Source organism: Zingiber officinale, chromosome 6A (genome assembly GCF_018446385.1).
Source record: "Zingiber officinale cultivar Zhangliang chromosome 6A, Zo_v1.1, whole genome shotgun sequence".
NCBI lineage: Eukaryota > Viridiplantae > Streptophyta > Magnoliopsida > Zingiberales > Zingiberaceae > Zingiber > Zingiber officinale.
This window is the reverse complement of record NC_055997.1, coordinates 122,445,664-122,457,145: the sequence shown is the minus strand read 5'-3', so window position 1 is coordinate 122,457,145 and position 11,482 is coordinate 122,445,664. Positions and strand designations below refer to the sequence as shown.

At 36.6% G+C, this 11,482-nt stretch overlaps 1 protein-coding gene across 2 annotated transcripts; it reads left to right on the top strand.

The window, feature by feature from the left end:
* The first annotated feature begins 480 nt into the window (after positions 1–480).
* On the top strand, positions 481–5,448 carry LOC121997836 (pentatricopeptide repeat-containing protein At3g13880-like). 2 transcript variants are annotated; one of them, XM_042552474.1, is made up of 4 exons: positions 481–2,357; positions 3,083–4,303; positions 4,532–4,699; positions 4,809–5,448. In XM_042552474.1, exons 1-2 carry the CDS (start codon positions 628–630, stop codon positions 3,837–3,839), a joined length of 2,487 nt encoding a protein of 828 aa, XP_042408408.1. In that variant the 5' UTR covers positions 481–627; the 3' UTR covers positions 3,840–4,303; positions 4,532–4,699; positions 4,809–5,448. The 2 variants fall into 2 exon arrangements, with proteins under 2 accessions (XP_042408408.1, XP_042408409.1); XM_042552475.1 differs by lacking the exon at positions 4,532–4,699.
* The last annotated feature ends 6,034 nt before the right edge of the window (positions 5,449–11,482 follow it).

Genomic DNA, 11,482 nt, shown 5'->3' with positions numbered 1-11,482 from the left:
TGAATATTTTTTATACTTATAATATTTTTTCCTATCTAATTATTATCAACCTATTAAAATTAACATATATATATATATATATATATATATATATATATATATATATATATATATATATTTATATACTTCCTAATATAACAAACATAATTAGTAGATTTTTATGAAAGAAAATTTTCTTTACTATATATATATAAAGTGATGTGTAAATAATATTTTATACATCTTTATCTTACATATTCATTCGGACGTCCAAATGCCTCATTTGGACATCTTGATTCACTTTTAAAAATCTAGATGTCCAGGTAAACATCCAAGCATCCGAATCTATGAGGATTCTCCAAAAATATACAAAGTAACTTTTTTCATATATATATATATATATATATATATATATATATATATATATAAAATTTAATCTCATATTCGGTTTACATATCGAGTATTTGTAGTCATTTCATATCCTTCTTATTTCTTATTTCAGGTCAGATATTAAATCCGACACCTAGCACGAAACTAACCTAGCTGAACCATTTAACTCATTCGACTGACTCGATCGACTAGAACTCTTCAGGCCTCTATCGTTCTTAACTCTTTGTTTTGAACATTTTCTCTGTTGTGGCTAAACGAATGCGTTGGGGGCCACCCGAGCGAGACTTGGGAGCCCGACGCCTCCCTCTGCCTGGCCAAACCCCGCGCCTCCGCGCGCCAAACCACTCTCCTCCCCGTCTCAGCCTCCCCTTGCGCCACCCGTCCGCCTACCGACACCTTCTCCAACTCGCCGCCGGAACCCAGTCTTTGATCCTCTGCAGGCTCCTCCACTCTCACATGGTCCGCGCCGGCTACAAGCCCGGCCTTTTCACGCACAACATCCTCCTCAATGCCTATTGCCGTTGCTGCGACATGGCAACCGCTCACCAGTTGTTCGACAGAATGCCCCTTAGGGACGCCGTATCCTGGAACATACTGTCTGCTGGATTTTCTCGAGCCGGGTACAGCGGCGCAGCTTTGGGTGTGTTTAGAGAAGCAAGAAGCGCGGTCGCTTTGCTTGATCGGTTCAGTTATGTAGGTGCTCTTAGTGCCTGTGCTGACCTTGGATATGTCAAGGTAGGGAGGGCTGTCCACGGCATGGTTGTTGTTAATGGATTGGCTCGTCGTGCTTTTATAACCAATTCTCTTATAGATTTCTACTCCAATTTCGGCGTGATCAACAAAGTGAGGCTGGTCTTTGATGGAGCGGAGGAACTGGACGAGGTTTCATGGAATTCCTTGCTCACGGCATACGTCCGCATTGGCTGGCCCGAGGTTGCTGCCAACATTCTTGTTTGGATGCACCGTTCTGGAGTAAAGCTCAATAGCTTTGCTCTCAGTGCTATTCTCAAAGCTTGTACCGATATGAAGGATTCACAGGATTCAGAAGATGTTCGAAGGATGCTGCATGGGTGTGTAACTAAGGTTGGATTGGACTTGGATCTCTTTGTTGGCAGTGCAATGCTTGATGTGTATGCGAAAAATGGTGGATTGGAAGAAGCAATCAAGGTCTTTGAATGCATACCGAATCCTAGTGTTGTAGTGTTCAATGCCATGATTGCTGGATTCTCCCGCTTGGGAACTGAATCCTGTGGCAAATACAGAGTTGAAGCTCTAAGGCTTTTCCGTAAAATGCTAAGGAGACATATAAAGCCCTCAAAGTTCACATTCAAGAGTGTACTCGAAGCTTGTATCTCACTTGGTGCATTGAAATGTGGGAGGCAAATCCATGCCCATGTCATTATGAATAATCTCCAAAATGATGATTTTATCGGGAGTGCACTGGTAACTCTGTACTCGACCTCACATTTGATGATAGAAAGCTTCAGATGCTTTGAAATGACTTCTAAGCAAGAAATTTTCACTTGGGACTGCATGATCTCAGCTTATACTTATAATGACCATTTTGAAAAAGCCCTGAGCTTATTTAAAGAATTGTTGTACCTCAGTAAAGAACCGCACCAGTTCACTCTTTCATGTGTGATAAATGCTTGTTCAAATTCAGGCATGCTACGGGTTGGTGAGCAAATTCATGGCTGTTCTATGAAATTGGGATATGATAAGTTCACTGTTTGTGGTAATTCAATTGTTGAGATGTATACCAAATTAGGAGAGCTAGATGCTTCAATTAAGACATTTCAAGATCTTGGAAGTCTTGATAGTTTTTCTTGGTCTGCAATGATTTCAAGCTATGGAATACACGGAAATGCAGGAGATGCTTTGATGCTATTTGAGAAGATGAAGGAATGCAGGGTGATGCCCAATGCTTCCTCTTTTCTTGCTGTTCTTACTGCTTGCTGCCATGGTGGCTTGCTGGATGAAGGTTTTAGGTGGGCTATTGAAGTTAAATGCTCACACTTTCAAGTATTTCCTATCATATTTGCATTGTCTAACTCCTTTTCATTTTAAAAAGTCAATGAAGCTAGATCCTTGATAAATGCTAATTATGAATATTGGAGAAGGTGGCTTCTTGGTTTAAGTTAATTTTTCAAGCAGCAATTGGACAAATGTTAGAGAAACTAATCAAGCTAAACATTTAGTATTTTCTTATTTTCCAAAGTAAGTTAACAAGCGCATTAAGTACAACATGTTGGTTTCTGGTTAGTTGATAACTAAACAGACATAAGAATTGCCTGTGTGCTACTGCATTTATTGTGACCCTTCTATATTTATTGGATTTACTTATGTTGTCTGCTTATTGATTGACTCTTCTAGGCTATAAGCTATAGACCCGTCGCTTAAGGTTCTTAGTTACACAGAGAAAAATCATTTTATGTTATGATCATAATATTGTAGACTAAGTAATGCTGCCAATGTCGGTGCCAAGCTAGGATGGAAGATGAAAGGTTTTTTGGTAGACAATTATCAGAAATGGAAGACGCATAATGTTTAAAATACTGAAAGATATCTCAGAATTTGGTTCAAAAAGTTTTAGTCATTGCTAAGTGTACTTACAAAATCCTAAAAGACATCCACACTTGGCAACATGTTAAATCTTAACCAGCTTTTCAGTAACCATACATCCATAAACATTCCTAATTGCTTTGTACTACAGGTACTATGAAAGCATGAGCATGGAATATGGATTATCTCCAAACTCAAGACATTGCGCTTGCCTAGTTGACCTTCTGGGTCGGGCTGGTAGAATAGTTGATGCAGAGGACTTCATTTCAAAATCTGGATACGCCACTGACCCATTACTTTGGCGTGTAATTATGCGGGCATGCTTGTTCTATGGTGAAACTGAACAGGGTATACGTGTAGGTGAAAGATTGATGATGATGGAACCTTTTTCTTCTTCATCATATATATTGCTGTATAATATGTATCTGGATGCGGGAAAAGTTTCACTGGCAATGAGAACTAGAGGTTTAATGAGAGAAAGAGGGGTGAACAAAGAAACTGGTATGAGTTGGATTGAAATTGGAGCATCCGTTTATTCTTTCATGTCTAACAATAGTCAGCAGCCACACATGGACATCATTTATGGAAAGCTAGAAGAGATAATGATTCATATAAGACAAAAGATGGGAGATGCTGGCCTCAAGATTTTAAAGTTAGAGTACCAAAGTGAGATGTGGAAGAAGAGTCTAGTTAACAGTCATGGTGAGTTGCTGGCCTTGGCATTTGGTTTGTGCAAACTGCCAAAATCAGTTCCAATACGAGTCATGAAGAACCAAAGAGTCTGTGGGGATTGTCATACTACAATGAAGTTATTTTCCGAGCTTGAAAGGCGGGATATTGTCGTTAGAGATCCAGTTCGATTTCATCATTTTAGTTGGGGTTCCTGTACTTGTGGGGACTATTGGTAAAGGAAACATATCTACCACCTTGTGTGCAATTTCATATGCATTTGGTATCCACTGGCGTTGCTTTGGTCATTTGGAGATAGAATATGACAGTTTTTCATCGTTCAAAGTTGAGAAATGAAGAAGCCTGTTGAAGCTGATGGCAGCAGCATGTTTAGGCAGCCAGAAGCAGGAGCTCTAGAAGCAGATTCTCATTCTTTCTTGAATAATCTCACATTATACATGGACCACAACATGTAAAGAGCAAGCTGATATTTGGGCAGATTCCTTTGTCCAACGAAGGTGTTTTTCGTTGGCTGACAAGGGCTTAACTGTTTTGGTCTTTCAATAATTACCATCAATCGATTGAATGGATTTAATCACTCAAACAAGTTGACACCAGCGCTCCTGCAATTGCCATGACACTGGAAGGACTATAGGGTGCATTATTCATCAACCAAGTATAAACATCTGAGTCATTCAATGAGGTTTCCCATCTTTTTTCTTATAATTTGATTTAATGAAGTATTCACTAGTAGATATCAGCATGATTTAATTATTTCCCTTTATCTAGATAAGTTATTATACATTCTCTTTAGTCTCTAGTATACACAACCAAACTAATTACCAATTGATGAAAAGTGTCACCTCCCTTTTATTTCCTTCCAGTCAAAGCCATTATGTTCTTTAACTGATCCAGATCCCTTTGATTTCAGGATGAAGAAAATGATGTTTCCTTCATGTTAAAACTAACAAGTCACAAAATACAAGATGAAATTATTATTTATTTTTCTTGATTCCTTGTATTCTGTTCATATTCATGAAGCATTGTGGAGAACTTATTTATAGGCTTCAAATCTCGAGAGCTAATTAATTTTTTCGAGGTTGGTTAGGTGTGTTTTGACTGTTTAAATAATAAAAAAAAGTTTGATTTTTTTGTTTGTTTGTTTGTTTGTTTGTTTCATTATCTGACAATTATTTGTGAATGGTCAGGCAATTCATGGATTTCCTCAGATCAAGGATGGTTACAATCCTGCTACACGGATTGCTTGAAGTGACTAGTCCTTTGATGGAAGATCGCCTTGGCATTCATTTTGCTGATTATTATCATAAATCTAAATTATTTCGGTACCAGTTGATGACCTGATAAACTGGGGATAAGAAATCCACATATTATTTGATTATTGTAATGGTTACTGGCACTTAATTTGCAAGGAAATAAGTAGACTGCCTTTGCAAACTTTAGTAGGTAACATTGAGACACTGCTTTGTCTTCTTTAATTGTTGCTTGGGATCTTCACACCAGCAAAGGAGGGATTCCTTCATTTATTCTGATATTGTCACTGAAGCTCCTAACAGTTGGTCTCCTTTCATTATTCTTTCGGTGGTATTTTTTTCAGACGCAATGATGAATTGGTAGAGAACTTGAGAAGACCGAGCAGTGAGTCTAAAGCGCCTAGCTTTGCCACCAAGTATTCTCAGCCATTTGTCAACATACAATCTTCCTTTTTTTTTTACTATACTGTGATCATTTCCTTGATGTTTGGAACTATCAGTTGTGGATTTCAAAGTCCACAAGATATTTCATTGTTATAGATTCTAACTTGGAGATTCTTATACTTAACATGTAAATCTATGCAGCTTCAATTTATAATTTGCGTGGGAGTGTTGTGCACATAATTCTGATGAAACTTCTCATACTTTCCCCGTTATATTTCTCGGAATTAATGTTTTTTTTTACCCTACAACTATTCTGCACTCTTGTTTTTAGGAATTACAAATGCTGGCATCTTCGTCAGCCCGCACAGACCATCATAAGGGAGTAGTCATAATTCCATCAATTGTAGAGGCATTTAAGATAATATTATCACATCTTTAGTCATTAAATAAGTATCTTAGTTAGACGAGGTGGAATAAATATGTACATTAATCAAGAAAGAGGGAAGAATAATAATAAAATAAAATTTATTTAAAAATAAATTCAGATATAGTAAAAAGACAAATCTAAGTTTAATTTTCAATTATTGTTTTATTATAATACATTTTGCTAATTATGTTTTGATACAAACAACATGGGGTTCTTGTTGGACTTTGTTAGACAATAATACGAGGCAATCTTTTGCTCGATTACTCTAAATGTGTAATAATTGAATCTTGTTATAAGAGCATCTCTAATGTGGTGTTAAATGAATATTAAACATGTAACAATTGAATCTTGGTATAAGAGCATCTGCAACGAGATGTTAATGTCGCGTTATAACGCGATTGTTCATTTAACGTCGCGTTGTAGATGTCAACGCGACGTTAAAGCGCTTGAACACGTTTAGGGATGTAAACGAGCCGAACCGAGCCGAACAATATCAGGCTCGAGCTCGGCTCGTTTAAGTTATATTCGGGCTCGAGCTCGGCTCGAGCTCGAATCGAGCTTTTATCACAAGGCTCGAGCTCGGCTCATTTTAGAATTATCAGGCTCGCGAACAGTTCGAGCTCGACTCGTTATTAGCTCGATTATCAAAGTTAACGAGCCTAACTCGTTAAGCGAGCTCGGACTCGTTTTCGGGCTCGTTTAGAGCTCGTTTTTGACTCATTTTAGAGCTCGTTTTTGGCTCATTTTAAGGCTCGTTTTAGAGCTCGTTTTTTTGGCTCATTTTAGAGCTCGTTTTTTTGGCTCGTTTAAGGCTCGTTTTAAGGCTCGATTTATGGCTCGTTTTTTTGGCTTGCGAGCCTATAAACGAACATGTTCGCGAGCTCACGAACCAAATATCCTTAAGCTCGAGCTCGGCTCGATAAAAATGTCGAGCTCGAAATCGAGCTCGAGCTCGGCTCGATAAGATAAACGAACGAACTCGAACGAGCTTTTTACCGAATCGAGCTCCGAATAGCTCGCGAACCGTTTGGTTCATTTACATCCCTAAACACGTTCAAGCATTCATGGGGTGGGCTAGGGCGGGCCCATTCCATGTGTAAACTTCCTTTTTTTTTTGTTTAATAACGGCTTTTTTTTTAAATAACGGCTAGTTATTTAAATAAATGCGTTCAAGCGTTCAGTGAAGCGTTCATGGCGTTTAAGCTTTTTTAAATGTAAATTTTTAAATTAAAAATTAAATAATGGCTAGTTATTTAATGGTTATTTTTTAACGGCTAGTTCGAAATTTTATCTATAAATAACCATCAATATGCAAAATTTTCATACCAACTAAATAATTGAAATTCCATCTTATTTTTTATCCGAAATGGATGAAAATAATAGGGCATTTTTTACAAATTTCTTGAATTCTACAAACAACTCGCAAGAATATTCATCTTCCCAAAATCCACAAATTCTACCAAATTATCAATACCCACATCAATTTCCTAATATGTCATTTCCTCCACAAAATCTTCAAAATTTTCAAGATTTTGGAAATTCTATTAATCATCTGAATTATGCCCCTTGAGGTCTATATCAACCGCTTCCAATTGGATATTAGCAAAAACATGAGACATCCGTATTTCACGCCGTCGGTTGTTCATGGATATGGTACCCCACACACAACTGGTATATCTTTCACTCCTTCGATGTCGAATGAACCTGCAACTCCGACTTTTATCCCGGAGACTCAACTTTCCGACCGTGAATCCCCAATTGAGGTGGTCAATTTAGAAAAGGTGGTTTCAAATGCTGAGGGTACAAGAAAGCGTTCAAGTTGGACAAAGGTTGAAGACGAGGTCTTAGCGAGAAGTTTTGTCACTATCAGTGATGATCCAATAATCGACAATGATCAAAAGGCGGATGTTTTTTGGGGATGGGTTGCAAGCTACTACAATGAGAATCTTCCCCTAGGTTCAAACACCAAAAGTGCAAATGTTATACGGTCACATTGGCACAATACAATCTAAAAGAAGGTATATCGATTCAACGCAAATTACAATAGTATTTATAGTTCATATCGAAGTGGTCACAGTGATGAAGATATATTGAGGTTTGCGTACGAAAAATATCTATCCGAAATAATGGTGTTGCATTCAATCTCAAATATGTGTGGAGAATTGTCAAAGATCGTCCAATGTTTACTCCACAATCTGCTGATCACTTTGTGGCCACAAAGAAGACGAGGACCTCAAAGTCGGGAGCAAGCAACACCTCCTCCAACCAAGATGTGAGTATAAACCTGGATTATGAAGATACTCACCCAATAGGGTGAAAGATCGCTAAAAGAAAGGGAAAAGACAAAGTAAAATCAACCATGGAGGATCTGACAGTAAACTACAACAATATTATCACAAAGTTCACTAAGTACACAAGCATGAAGAAGTCCGAAGTCGATTTGAAACAAAAACAATTCGAAGTAGAGGAGATTAAGGCAAAAGCTGCATTGTCCAAATCTGAAGCTAAGAATCGTCGCTTGAAGTTGAAGGAGTACGAAATATTGAACAAAGACACCTCGCAGATGACAAAGGAGCAACTTATCATACATGAATGCATATGCAAGGATATTAGGTCGAGATGGAATATCTAAATTGTTTACTTAACGTTCATTTTCTAGTATTATTATATTTTCGAGTGATTGTAATTTTTAATTATTGTATTTCTCATTTCAATTAATGTGATTTTTAATTATTATAATTTTGTAAAATAGTCATTATAAACAAGTCGTTGGAAACTAGCTGTTACAACTAGCTGTTGGAAACTAGCTGTTACATCTAGCCGTTGGAAACTAGTCGTTGCAAACTAGGCGTTACAAACTTACCGTTGCAAATTAGCCGTTGCAACGCGACGTTGCATACTAGTCATTGCAAACTAGCCGTTGCATGAGAAAAACAATATATATAGACCATCATACCATTTCTCAAACACAGACTAAAACGTGTTTCCTCCAAAAATGTCTCATTCTACAGGCAGCTCTAGCTCAAGTTCCAGCTCGACAAGCAAAGACGAAGTCCATGTTGAAATCGATGAGCAAGCTTATGATCCAGGTGAAGAAATGATGTTATTGGTTCTTCAACAACACCAACAACTTATGGAAGTATATCAGAGGAGCTAGGGGCACGCGCAGAAGAAGGTTCGTCCAAAGAAATCGTGAAGCCGGGCATGAGAGACTCATCAATGATTATTTATCTATAGCCCCAGTGTATCATGATGAAATATTTCGAAGATGATTTCGAATGCGAAGAGAGTTATTCCTCCGCATAGTGAATGCATTAGAGAATCATTCAGCATTTTTTCAACAAAGGGACGATGCTGTACGAAGAAAAAGGTTGTCACCCCACTACAAAAATGCACCGCTGCGATTCGTCAACTGGCTTACGGAATCCCCGCCGATCATCTTGACGAGTACCTACGTATGAGTGAATCAACTGCCATCAGGTGCCTTTTCAAGTTCTGCGAATACGTTGTTGAAATATTTGGTGATAGGTAAGACCAAATGTTGATGATGCTCAACGTCTTCTTCAAATGCATAATGAGAGACATGGCTTTCCTGGCATGTTAGGTAGCCTTGATTGTATGCACTGGAAATAGAAAAATTGTCCAGTTGCTTGGAAAGGTCAATTTACAAGGAGACATGGGTCACCAACAATCGTACTTGAAGCAGTCACGTCTCATGATGGCATGCATTTTTTTGGGTCGCCGGTTCACATAACGATATTAATGTGTTATATGAATCTCCCATATTCAACAACGTCTTGCAAGGAAATATGTCGGAGATTAATTTCACAGTGAACGACATTGCATATACGAAGGGCTATTATCTAACAGATGGAATATATCCCAAGTGGGCTACTTTGTTAAGGCTTTTCCTTGCCCGGAGGATCCCAAGAGGAAGTTGTTTAAGGAAAGACAGGAGTCTGCAAGAAAATATGTTGAACGGACATTTGGGGTGCTCCAATCTTGATGGGCGATTGTCAGAGGTCCAGCTCGGTATTGGTATAGGAAAAAGTTAAAACCAATCGTGTTAGCATGCATTATTTTGCATAATATGATTGTTGAGGATGAGAGAGGGCACGTGACAAATTGGTACAACGAAGAAGGCGACAAACCCGCACAACCTATCCATGGCTCAAACCGAGGATTTCAGGATTATCTTCGAACAAATTCTGAGCTACGTGACACTCAAGTTCATCACCAACTTCGCGCCGACTTAGTTGAGCATATCTGGGGCAATACAACAACAATCCGTGAATTAATATTTCATATATTATTTTTAATGACATAATAGTATGGTTTATTTAAGTTATTGTTGCATTTCAATTTCATAATTACATGGTAATTTAAAATAAATTTTGTTTTCCCAACTTTGTAATTTTAGCCGCTAAGTTGTAATTTCGTTTTCCCAACTTTATAATTTTAAGTGTTTAGTTGTAATTTTATTTTCCCAACTTTATAATTTTGTTTTCTTAACATTGTAATTTCGCTTTCTCACAAACATCTATTTTATTTAATAAATATATTTAAAAAATTAATATTATTTTTGAAAAATAATAAAATTATATTTTTAAACATAAGATTATTATTAAAAATAATAATAACAATTTAAATATTTTAAAACATATTTAAATATATTTATTTAATATGATATAATTTTAAGATGATTGAGTGGACGGTGGGGCCTATGAATAATGAGTATTAACGTTAAAAGAGATGTGGGTAAAAGAAGAATGTTGTTATAACTGAGTATGTGGCAGTGGGCCCCATGCTTTTTGATGAGATAGTGGGTGTTATAACATTAGAGCATTGTGGATGCTCTAAGAGCATCCCAATGGAGTGTTAAATGGGCATTATAATGCTCATTTAACACCCCCTCTCCATTGTGAGTGGGCACAAGAGAGAGGAGAGAAGGTGTTCAAAGGTTTGAACACCCTCTCTTTCAATTTTTTTTTATTTTCTTTTTTTTTAATTGTAAATTTTTTAATATTATTTAAAAAAATAGTAAAATTATTTTTTTACAAGTAAGATTATAATTAAAAATAACAATAATTTAAATATTTTAAAATATATTTAAAATATATTTATTTAATATGATATAATTTTAAGATAAGTGAGTGGACGATGGAACCCATAAATAATGAGTGTTAATGTTAAAATGGATATGAGTAATGAGATATGTTGTTATAATGAGTATGTGACAGTGAACCCCATACTTTTTACTGAGGTGGTGAGTATTATAATAACGATGCATATATCGTCAGGTTTTCTGGCATGGTACAGAAAGTTAAGAGCAACTATCCATCCATGCTCCTGGGCGACAATCAATGCTATAGTAAGAAGTGAGACGTAGTCTTTGGATAATAAAAGTTTAAATCTCATTCGAAATATAATACATTTTAAAAATTTTAAAAATTTATGACGTTGGACCATTCATCAAGATCGTGATTTACCTTGCTAAATAGTCATAATCTAGCCAACTAAAATACATTTATGCATGCATATACATGGGGATTTTAGTAATATCATATGTATATATTAATTATATGCATGTATATTATAATTGACAGATAAAAATTTTTAATTGATCAAATTCTAACCATCAAGATTTATTATTTATCTAATAGTCGAGGAGTAAATGCTCGCCTCATTAGGCACACAACCCATTGAATTTAAAAAGCAAACAGCCCTTCTGATATTTAGAAAAGCCAAAATAAAACCTTTACGTTCCAAAATGTCCAAAAAACTAATTTCTTGGACCATT

What these genes read in the sequence shown, in the direction of transcription:
- LOC121997836 (XM_042552475.1), top strand. Translation starts at nt 628, where the DNA reads ATGCGTTGGGGGCCACCCGAGCGAGACTTGGGAGCCCGACGCCTCCCT. An exon ending in TTGCTGGATGAAGGTTTTAG is followed by an intron (nt 2,358 to 3,082) that starts GTGGGCTATTGA and finishes TTTGTACTACAG; the next exon opens with GTACTATGAAAGCATGAGCA.